We start from the raw sequence: 12,384 nt of genomic DNA, 5'->3' as shown, positions 1-12,384 counted from the left end.
TATGAGCATGGAAAGTATGAGCTTGTGTACAGCACTCAATAGTTAGGGCTCCTTTCGCCTGAATTAGGCTACTGCAGCAGTCTGTGGCACTGCTCACGAGGGCCCAGGTTGCTCTGGCCTTCAGCTCTCCTGCATGGTTGGGTCTGGCATATCGCATCTTCCTATTGACAATACCCCATAGGTTTTTGGTTAAGGTCAGGCAAGTTTGCTGGCCAATTAAGAACAGGGATACTGTGGTCCATAAACCAGGTAGGCCTGGCCTTCTGCTTTGGCACTGTGTGCAGGTGCCAAGTCCTGTTGGAAAATGAAATTAACCCCGAACCTCAGAAAACACACTGGACTACCAGCAGATGACATGGCTCACCAAACCATCACTGAGGAAACTTTATACTGGACTTAAAGCAACGTGCATTCTTTGCACCACTCAGCAGCACCACCACTTAGCCCAGATGAGACGCTTCTGACGCTGTCTCTTGTTCAAGAGTTGCTTGACACAAGGAATGCGACAATTGAAACCCATGTCTTTGCATACGTCTGTGCATGGTGGTTCTTGAAGCACTGACTCTTTGGAATCTCACCCACATTTTTGAATGGGTTTTGTTTTACAATCCTCTCCAGAGTACAATTATCCCTATTGCATGTACACTTTGTTCTACTACATATTTTCCTTCCCTTTGTCTCTATTAATTTGCTTGGATACAGAGCTCTGTGAACAGCCAGTCTCTTTAACAATGAACTTTTGTGTCTTGCCCTTCTCGTGCAAGGTGTCAATGGTTGTCTTTTGGACAAATATCAAGCAGGCTTCCCCATGATTGTGTAGCACACAGAGCCAGGACTGCAGAATAAAGAGCTAGCGTCTCCAAATACCAATACTGGTAACTTGACATAACAATATGGGCTTGTACGATTCCTCAAGGACGCCTCCAGTGTGCCATTGCTCCACGCATAACCCACATGATCAACTTCACCCTACAGCAAGGTAAAATACCCAAGGAAGGCAGAAGAATGCCTTTATACAATGAGGGTAGCAAGTCCGATCTAGGTAACTACAGACATGTCTCCATTTCAGTATCATTTTGAAGGTATACCTGATCCATGACCAAACATACTATACAAAAAGGCTACATTAGTGACAGCCTAATAAATTATTTTACAGACTATAGTCTGGTTTTAGGAATGTTGGTGATGAGAACATGTGTGGGCTAGTTTTACTAAACCTGCAGAAAGCAATTAAGAGAGCATTAGGTTTTGGTACCTGCTCCATCAAGTGGAAAGAGCCATAGCAAAGATCCTTGATTACTCCACTAACCCTCTCTGGTCATGCTCATCAGGAAGTGAACAACAAGTTGGCACACGAGGCCTTACCCATCTCTTGTCCCCCAGGGCAAGGCATGGAATGCTGCTCTTTGTATTGTGCGTAAAATATACAGGTTGCCTTCCCTAGCTCCCTTTTCTTGACTCAGAAGTTCTCGTGCCACACAGAGATATTTACAAAATACGCAATATTTTAATGGATAACATGAGAAATAAAAACTGGTTATCAAACAGACTTTTATCACATATAGGCAGAACAGAGTCAATTAAATTTAGATCAGCATATAGGCTATAGCAGGGCAATTTTAGGGGACAAAAGTCACAACTAAAATATACAGTCTACTAACTTGGGTGACAAGAAATTAGGGTGAAATTAAAGTCCTGGACAAAATGAACACTAGGACGAGACTCACACACCGTAGATTAAACATCTTGAACAATACATTTACAGTTTAGTCCAGTCTTATTTTGATTATGCCATCAGGTCATGGTATAGCCAGAGCCCATTTATCCCTTATTAGATTGGTAGACTAGAAATCTAGACGCACCTATAGCGGCAGCAATAGGTGCTGGCAGGGTAATCTAGCAACTCTCCGTTGGCTTACGAGCTGAACAAATTAAACTTCTATCGGGCCAATCATTGTGTATAGAGTCGGTGGGTGGGCTACTTAATAATGACTGAGCTGCGACTACTGATCTAAGAAACTCCTTCTAACCCTGAGTTGACTATCCCTGAGATGGGCACCGGCAAAAAAAGGTGATATTTATTTTTCACTTAATAAGACCAGTATGATTAGTTAATAATTTTGAGGGTTTCCTCTGACATTTTGCCTTCTAGTGTCCTGCATCAACCCTCTGAAATATACTGTGGCAGGAGTAGAAAGAGGAACCAGTCCTCTTGGCAGTCTCGGCGAGCTGTTCTAATCAGCGGCTACTACTTGCTGTCTAGCCAGGATGGACCAGAGTCCTCTGTCAGTTACCACACTGACCTGCAGGACCAGTTAAGAGCTGACAGCCTCTTTCTCCTGAGGGGTGGTGTTGTCTTATGTGATGAGGTCTCAAGACGGTCCAAGAGGTCCAGACCAGTTGAGTCCACCATGCCAACCAATGCCAGAAGGTGCCCACCATGGAGGTATTATAAGAACTGGAGAAAGTGAACAAGTCCCGCCCCCATTCATTTCAATGGGAATGCTAGGCTAGTGAAAAATGGCAAAATTGAACGATTTTTTCAGGCTTCAACATGGCGTTTCAAGGGGCTTGTTTCCGGTGCCGTTTTACTTAGCCAATTAAGTGTCAGGTTGACGTTGGTACAGAAGGAGAGCTCGTGCCCACACTAAGCTCGTGCATGAGCTGAGAGTGGAACAGCCACCAATCAGCATGAGGAAAACTATGGGAAAACGGCACCGGACATGATGTATTTCTGGAAAATGGCGACGAGGAAGTGCCTTGCTAATCGGCGAAGCTAATCAGTCAAATCCTGACCCCCTGGTGCCCACCACCAGGGACCTCCATGTCAACCAATGGCAGAAGGTGCCCACCACCAGGGACCTCCATGTCAACCAATGGCAGAAGGTGCCCACCACCAGGGACCTCCATGTCAACCAATGGAGGTCACCACAACCAGGGACCTCACAAGACCTTTATGCCCATCACTCAGAGTTGGAACCTAGAGCAGGGCAGGCATACCCATTACCACTACTAGTGTTGGTGAAGATACTGCACTACCAACTGTTAAAAGGGCAACCACATCTCCAATCATCATGAGTGATGACGATGATGAAAATGAACATGAAAATGTATTTTTTGTTGGCATACTTCGCCCTCCTCAGGTTGAGCTTGATTCCCTCCTAGCAGCTGAATTGGACATTATTGAAGCCAACAACCAACGCCCCATGAATGTCACTTATGACCTTCCCACCACGATCTTCAATGCTAAGAACACTAATGGGAAGAGCGATGGTGGGATCTGCCCGAGCGACTATGTGGAAGGAGAAGAGCTCATGACTCTGCCCTGCAACTACAATTTCCACAGAAGCTGAGTGGACCGCTGGTTTCAGCAAAGCCCCACCTGCCCCGTGTGCAGAACCAAAATTCATCTGAGCACCGCAACCTGAGGGACTAAGAGTTCCAGCCATGAACTCCTATTTTAATAAAAACATCATTGCTTGATCACTTGTTTTTCCTTCATCCTAAGATACTGACTCATTGCATGGCTTTTGTCCACACTACTTTAACCTACAGCTAGAGAGCTCTGAGAACACCTCAGCACCTCAGTAATTGAGTAGAAAAGATTAAACTAGACAGGGAAAAATATATACTTTAAAAAAAAGAAGTGTTTGACTCAAAGTACACTGAACAGACTGAAGTGCATGGAATGAGACGATGGATATTTGAGTACAAAAACGGACGTGTAATACTGCATAGATTTTTTTTATTTTCATTTCGTAACAAAATCATCTCAGTACTTCTAAGTTATAAATACGTTTGTATATTTCAATAACCTCTATCAAAATGTAAGTACAATGAAAATTCAACGCTAGTCAAGTCATATCAGGGGGCCAGACAAGGCCATGTCCAGTTTTCAAGCGTGTACTGGAAAAAGAATAGGCAGTATCACTTAACAGTGGTTGTGGTGTAGTGGGAGTGAGGCACATGCATTCATGGCACATTCCTCAAAACTCAAAGCAGACTTAGGGAGAAACAGTAATCAGTTAGTGTTTATGGGATGTGCTCTTATATACAGTAAATGCATAGAATGTGTTCACATAAATGTAAAAGTTGCGCTGCTTTAATCATATAAAAACTATGTTGGGAAAAATTGTGGACCGGACAAACATAACATACAAACATCATTCCGTGTCAAATCAGACAGAATCCAGATTTTGCTTACATAACATTTAGGCCCAAAAACTGAGACCTGTAAAATATATTGCATTGTTTTTTTCATCCTTGATTTGTTATCGTTTCTACACTCTAAAATGCCTTATCTTGGAGGCCATGTTTGGGCATTAATATCCTAAAAAGTACTATTCCTAGCCTGCCCAAACTTGGTGATAGAAGACTGGACTGTTCTCAGTATGACTGGACCATTACAAGTACATTATACGTATGTACTGCATGCCCATTGGTTTATACTGTATAAGGCCCTAGATTTGCAACAAGTGCAAAACTGGTGATGCTCAGGGTCTTTGTTGTACACACAAGGCATCCAACAGCATTTTGTCTGACTTTTTTTTTACTTTCTCAATGTTAGGCCAGTATTTGAGGTCTCTGCAACAAATGCACATAAAGATATTAAGGATGAAACACTTTGCATTTTTGGGCCATTTTCATAAGACTAAAAATGGTATGTGGGGTAGCTAGTAGGAACACGAACGTCTCTGTGGAAATAGCTCATTTTATAGTCATTTCATGTACAAAGTCCCAATGATGTGCCATATTCCATTCATAGATAAATACACATACTTGGTTACATTGTATACCAATATACATTTATATAGCTATACAATATATATATATACATTTATGTATACCTATATATTTCATTCTCATCCCTGAGTTAAAACAATGATTATGACACTATTTCTATCTCTATGGCACTATAACATTGGCACTTTGTACATCAAATGTCCATACACTGCTTTCACATAGATCTCCATGTGCCTTCAAGCCACCCCACATACCATTTTAATGAAAATGACCCCAAAACTTAACCTTCACCTTTTAATCAAGCCAATTATATGTGGGCAGGTAAAATATGGACACAGCCTTAATCAAATCTTAGTTTAACATTGCTTCCCAGATAATGTGGTTTTCAGGCTGTAAAACTGAAGTCATTTCAAGGGGTGGAAATAATACATACATAGGATTTAAACAGAAATATATTACAGGCCTTAGTTTTGATATAGACAAGGTCTGAACAAAATCCAAGACTCTGCAACAACAACCTTATCTGATATGACACAAAGTGACCCATATCTGATGTGCTGTACAAAACAAGTTCCTGTAAAAAAAAAAAAGAACCTAAATGGTAAACATGTCAAACACAAGCATTCCTTTGAGCAGAGGTGGACATTGCGGGTTAAGAAAGTAAAAGTCTTGCAAAATATTTGATCCAACCATTTAGTAAACCAGCACATCCTAATTAGCAGCCAGGTAGATAAGGTAATTAGTGAGTGCACAGGTAGAAAGAATATATGGCAGGACTTTTACTTTCTGGAACTGGAATGTCCGCCTCTACCTTTGAAGGTCAAAGGTGACGTGTCTGTGGGACGGTGAACTATTCTTTATTTTCTCTCTTTCTCTCTCTCTCTCGGCAGGTCTGCCTTACATTTTTGCCTTGAGCGGCACCACGTTGAGGCTCTGCAGGAAGCTGTCCAGGATGGAGAGGTACTCCTGCGGATGTGCGCGCAGGTGCGCTGCGTGGATGGACTCCTCCCACTTGCGCTTCTCCACCGTGACGCCCCTGCTCTGCCAGTAGGCGATCATTTCCTCCATGCCCTCTGCGTCGCAGAGCGAATCGTTCTCGCAGTAGAAGAAGAGCGCGGGCGCCGTCACCGGACTGTTCCAGAAGACGTCGATGGCGTGGGTGAAGTAGTCCACCGTCTGCTGCTTGAATGTGCGGAAGTAGAGCATGCTGAGGCGCTTCACGAGGCCCTCAAAACGAGGGAAAACGTTTTTGCCCAGACCTGAGGTAAACAGACAAACACACACAAACACCTATGAAAAAGCTGCTCTCTACCAGTATAATAAAATACATGACATAAATAAACTGTCACATTACAGCGCACAAGCTGCAACAGATCCAAACATACACAAAACCTCTACAATAACAGTCTTCAGATATGAACATATTATCTGCATTCCCTCGTCTTCTTATAAATGAAATTCAATGACTCTTCAAGGCTTTCCAGGCCCAATTTACTTGAGGACCCAACACGGCATGATATGAGACACAAATCAAGGTTATTCAGCCTGCTGTTACAATACAGAGAATTGCTCATAATGATCCATACTATTCAGATTTACACAAACTCAAATGTATGAATGTACGAATGAAAAAGAGTGTGAAGAGTGTGTGAACACTTCAAAATTCAAGTGTGCTGCAGTGTTGCAGTGGGAAGACTATGTGGTCTGTTGCCTTTACTAACACAAAATATCTGTATCTACCTATATCTACTTATGCCAAAGGTCTTGATTTACTGCATTTTCCAGACTGTAAATTAAAAAAAGAAGGGAAAAAAAACACATACAAGTCGCACCGGACTATAAGTTGCAGGTATTTAGAAATGTATTTTACAAAATCTGAAACCAAAAACAGACAGAGACTACGTAACTGGATACATAGACGCCAAAAAGATTGAGAATTCTACCAGGAATGTTAATGAAGGAGGAGTGAATGGCAGCAAGCTGAGGCGAGCCGGTGATAATGAAGGCGGCCGATGAGGAAGGCCCTATGGTCATTGTAAAGCAATTTACCTAAGAGTCGCTGAACGAAAATGCTGAAGTGGTACTAATGGAGCTAAAATTGTGGAGAATGCAATGCAATCAAGCATTTTGGCCATTGTGAAGGCACAAGCGAGAAAAAATGAGGCGCATTTTGAACGAACGTGCAAACTTGTGGCTATAGACAGTAATGTTTACTCCATGTTAAATTAGGCCTACTGTATATATATTTTGAGATATAAGTCGCACCTGACTAGAAGTCGAAGGGCCTGCCAAACTTTGAAAAAAGTGTGACTTACAGTGCAGAAAATACGGTATATTTCTGAAATTCTCAACCTTTTGAGGATTTTAAGGACCAGTGGGACACCTGAGGTATGCCCCACAGTCTGTTTACACTACAAACACATCTTGAGCCGAACTTTGAGCCTCTACTGATAGCTTGAACCAACAACAACCTCTTCAGTTAAGTGGAACATGCCACTCCTCCTTGGGGGGAGTGGTTCTTCATGGGTCATGGTATGATGTCGTATGACCACCACCTGACTATACAGTAGCAATGAGGGCGCATGGCATTCTAGAATGGGAGATCCAAAAACCACTCTAACCACAACCACTCAAGCAAGCGGTGATTTACTGCTATTTACCAGATAAACACCAATGCTGTGTGGAAATACATCAATCAGGTTACACAGATATGTTTGGATTGGATGGGATGGCTGAAAACAACCAACAGCCTCTTCACCTTCTGTCCCTCAAAAGTTAAGAGACTCATAATATAAATAAAAGGAGTAACCTGATGGTTAAGGCGCATCTCCATATCAAATACATGAATCAAATACAAATACATTTGTATTAGTAGCTATTTTGGCAAGTAAATGTAGCTATACATTTTAGTTAACTTCTACAACAAAATCCCCTGATATTCCGCGACTTTGTTAAAAAAAAAAAAAAATAATAAAATAAAATTCCCTGACTTTCCATGTCTGCAACATTCCAGAAATTCCATGACCCGTGGGAACCCTAGATGTACTGTAGATGTTACGCCTGACCAACAAGTCTAAAAGAAAGAGAGTTTTGTGGCCAAGGGTCTGATCTCTAATTAGTCGTCAGAGTGGCACTGGCACAACATTAGTTTACTGGCAACAGTGCATTCATTGATTAACTGCAACAAAAATGCCATTCAACAACAGATCAGTGCCAAAAAGAGAGATTAAAACCTGTATATCTGCCAAGTATATATCTGCAGAAAATAACAATGTGTTCATCACAAATTATCTTCGATAACAGCGAAGAGTGTTACAAAAGAGTGTTAAAATTGCAAAAGGATCCTTGGTTAACCTCATGCATGTAATAAAATGATGACCCAACTCTTCCGAGAATTCTTCCTCTCATAACACATCTTAGAATTTCACTGATTAGCCTATACTCTGACTGTCACATAAACATCAGTACTCTTATCCTCTGGTAGTCTTGTGAATTGAATGAGTAAGTTGTTGAATGAGTACTGTAAATGTAAAGTAGAAATGTAATACGATGCAAACTAAAAGCCTTCACCAAATTAGAGGGTACCCATGTGACAAAATCCATAACCACCCACTAAAATCAGGACAAGCACCTACTAAGAGCATTCAAGGGATGGACAAATCACTAGCTTACACACAGGCAGATTATAACTGCCAAAGCCAAGCAGACAAAACCTATAGCCTAATTCACAGGCCAGTGACAGTCATGTCATGTCATATCATATGTGACCCTGTAAAGCGGAACCAGTCGTTTCGGTAAAATTTATTAAATTAAGCTATTGTGCTTACGTGAAAGGCCATAAACTAAGCTTTCCAACAATATGTATATCGAGGGTATTACACAAACTATCGCTAAGATAACCGCATCCAAAGTTGACATGGTTCTCCTGTCACAATATGCCAGAAGAGGAGAAATCACCTTTTTAAGCGGCGCTTGCACAACGGGAACGACAGCAAATGTGTTGAATCTTCGCCGGGTTTAACAGTCAAAACGTATGTTTTTCTGTGAAATGCGTTCACGATATGAAACTGTAGACTGTATACAGTCGAATTATGCGAAAACGTGAAATTCAACATTTTAACCCTGAAGTTTGTTATTGTTGATTTTCTCAAAATAACGTTGTGCGCAAAACGACTGATTTCGCTTTGAATGGTCACATATCATCTGTGCTTTCTACACATTGTGAAATCTAGAACACATAATAGCCCAGTGAGCTGCATTTGTGTGAGACTTATTTACAAGCAGGTCAAAGATCAGCTCTGTAAAATCCTGTGTGCCAGTGGCTGGCTGTGTGTGTGCAATCTCTCACCTGTGGCCATCCTCTCCAGTGAGCCCATGACCAGGCTGTCGTAGATGTGCCCGCATATGCGTTGCGACAGGCCCTGGTAACGCTGTCTGTCACGGGCTATGTGGACCATCAGCTGGCCAAAGGTGTAGCCGCCGATGGAGAAGGCGTGGACGAGCACGGGCCGGTGGGAGAAGCGCTCGCTTTCCAACACGTCCAGCACGCGTGCGCCATACTCCAGCCCCCAGCGTGGCCACAGGAACTGGGACACCTCGCTCTCCACCATCAGCACGTCGAAGCCCGTGCGGAAGTAGATATCGCAGTACTTGGCTGTGGCCTGCGGACGCGAGCCCAGCCAGGGCAGAAGGAGCAGCAGCGGCCGGGGCTGCTCGGCAGCAACCCCTGCTGGCCTAGAGGTCGTCGGAGGGTCATTGCAGTAGAAGGTGATGGTCTTGCTGATCTTGTGGACGGTCACTCCAGAGGAGAAGGCAGCCCGTGTGAGCATGGCGGGCAGCGGGGGAGCTGGACAGAGGAAACAAGCATGTGGGTCCAGCAGCAGGAACAAAGACAGTGTCACTGCGTATGTTTACATGGACATTCATATTACGATTACTGACCTTATTATTCAGAATAAGGTCAATATCGCGTATATGGTGTTTGGTCATAAAATGTTGCTGAGTGCAGGGTGTCAGGCAAGGCCAGGCAGAAAAAAAGTGACAACTCCAAAAAGTAGTCTTTGCAATAGAGCATAAATAAGGACTGTGAGAAAATTTCAACCAAAATGGCAAGAATCAGGTTACACAGATATGTTTGGATTGGATGGGATGGCTGAAAGCAACCAAGAGCCTCTTCACCTTATATCAACATTCAACAACAGGTCATTGACCTTCTGTCCCTCAAAAGTAAAGAGACTCATAATATAAATAAAACTTTTATTATAAAAGTAATAACCTGATGGTTAAGGTGCATCTCCATATCAAAATACCTGCTAGCCTACTTGGTACAAGAGTCAAGGTAAATAAATATTGTCCCCTTTACTTGGAATTCTGAGGTGCTATCTATTTTCTGAGTAGGTCTGAGATGGTGACCTTCAAAGTCCTAGAATTCCATAGTTATACTGATAAGCAGAACAAACCTCTTTAGATACCATGTCCAAAAATGCATACAACTACAAGAAACACCTCACCTCAGGTTTCTAATACAATAATCAGTTCAGACAAAACTGGCAGATAGAACCCTTGTACAGGGTCAATGTATATTAATTACTATTATATATAGTTGTTTGTTATGGACATCATTACACTTAAAGACACCTGTCTTTATTTCAACCAACATACATTTACCATAATTTGTAAACACCCGAGATATCAACATGTAGGGGCTGTCAGATTGTGTCACATTAGCCTAACAATGTAACAATGTCACCTTCCATGACAACACATTCATGTGGGCTAGCCAAACAATGTTGAGTGTCTAAATGCTAAGATTCGACCGGTCTCAAAGCATAAACATTCATTCAACCCCAAGATTTCAGGTAACTTAACGTTATCTTTCAGACAACTTATCTAACAATGACAGAATGAATGGCGCCGTGACAACATTACTGAGCATTACTACATGTTACGTTGGTGTTGTTGGACGTGAACCAGCTAGCTAACGTAGCTAATCTATATGTTGCTAGTTTGTAGAGAAGTAGAACAAGAGCTACCCCAGCTTGCTTGCTATCCATGCTAGCCAACATTCAGTAGCCTATGTGAGGACTGAAAACACCAAAAAGTGAGCGGCACTGAAAAATACAATGTCTCCCATTTGTCATAGACATAACACTGGTAACGTTAAAGTTAGAGCTAATGCGTTGTTCTAAATAGCCAGATACATGCAGAAAGCCATTTGAATAAAAACTGCTCTTACCTGCTGCCGTCGGTTGTAGTATTTGGGTCTGGTGATTGACTACTTGGATGCCAAAGTAGACTCCGCCCCGCCAATCTAATTTTTTTCATAACCCTCAAGTAGCTATGTAACAACTACATAACTGACCCGAAGAAGAGATTACAATCCGCCTTAACAAATCTTTACAACTCGGTGTGGTGGATTTACTGATCATTATAGTTACATGACCATTGAATGAATGCATTTTGCATTTTGTGTTGTTTTGACGTCACTTAGCCCACTAAGGTTTTATAACCCGGCTAGACATATTTGTAATAGTGCGTTAAATTGCATTTTAACAGTAGTTGTGCCAATGTTGCTATGTGGGTGAGCCCTGAGCCAAAGCTGATATCGATGGCTTTGCCCTGAGCATTCCCTGAGCACAGCGCATGACAATATGGCAATTCGACGGTAGATGGCGACAAAGTAACCTAAAAGTAGGCCTAAATTACCAGGGCTGCCATGTTACCAGTTTCAAGCATGTGTCTGAAACATGTTTTTCTTTGATCCTTTTTTGTAAGGATCAAGAACAGGCCTGCACAAACATTAGAAGTAGGCCTACCTGCAACATTTGCCCAATTCAGATCAGATACTATGGTTAATTAGCTGCTAGGGGCGTCTAGATTTCTAGGCTAATGGTTAATAGACCAAGCCACTTTATTGTCAGTAATGTGGTTTTCCATTTGAGTTGTAGGGATGTAGTGGAGGAAAAACAACAGTAAACAGAGTTTATCCAGCTCTTATCAGAGTTAGAAATGAGAGAAATAGAGTTTATCCACCTCTCAAAAGAGTTTATTCACCAATTGCAACTTTTAACATTCAAAAATCACATATTGTGCACATTTATATATGCACTCATCAGCTGTCTAGGATGTAATGCCACTGGTATTGATATAAACATCAGACATTTACTTCAGCTATCATCAGACACATTCTGAATGCCTTTAAAAAAAAAAAAAAAAAATCTGATACCATATGGCGCACTCCACCTCACCGAGATCACAGAATTCATAGTTTACCCACCTCTTATTTTATCACTACATCCCTGCTTGTAGAAACCATAGACTATACACACAGTCTATGGTAGAAACAGGCTGACTTGATAGGAACACGCGAAGTGCGCGGCACATGCATCGGCCGACAGACAGCAGATCACCTCAGTGGATGTTTTGACTGTTGTCAGTGCTAAGCAGCTCTGAATCCCCACATCCACCTGTCACAGTGATAACTACTGCTGTGACCGAGTGGCTGAGTCTCTCCCCTATAATACCCCAGACTCCAGCAGTACAGGCCTGCGCAGAGCTCACAAGCTCTACTTTCAGGGGCACTCATGCAAATGATCTGTTGGGTCTGAAAAAGGCGCAGAGAGCTCACGGCCGGATGTGGAC

At 42.2% G+C, this 12,384-nt stretch overlaps 1 protein-coding gene across 1 annotated transcript; it reads right to left on the bottom strand.

Annotated features, from left to right (window-relative positions):
- Positions 1–3,744: 3,744 nt before the first annotated feature.
- Positions 3,745–11,034, bottom strand: si:dkey-5i3.5 (uncharacterized protein LOC565091 homolog). The gene is made up of 3 exons (XM_062548338.1): positions 10,979–11,034; positions 9,092–9,589; positions 3,745–6,002 (listed from the first exon to the last, which is right to left on the bottom strand). Exons 2-3 carry the CDS (start codon positions 9,570–9,572, stop codon positions 5,641–5,643), a joined length of 843 nt encoding a protein of 280 aa, XP_062404322.1. The 5' UTR covers positions 9,573–9,589; positions 10,979–11,034; the 3' UTR covers positions 3,745–5,640.
- Between the last annotated feature and the right edge of the window lie 1,350 nt (positions 11,035–12,384).

Source organism: Sardina pilchardus, chromosome 10 (genome assembly GCF_963854185.1).
Source record: "Sardina pilchardus chromosome 10, fSarPil1.1, whole genome shotgun sequence".
Taxonomy (NCBI): domain Eukaryota; kingdom Metazoa; phylum Chordata; class Actinopteri; order Clupeiformes; family Clupeidae; genus Sardina; species Sardina pilchardus.
This window is presented reverse-complemented; position numbering and strand designations above follow the sequence as displayed.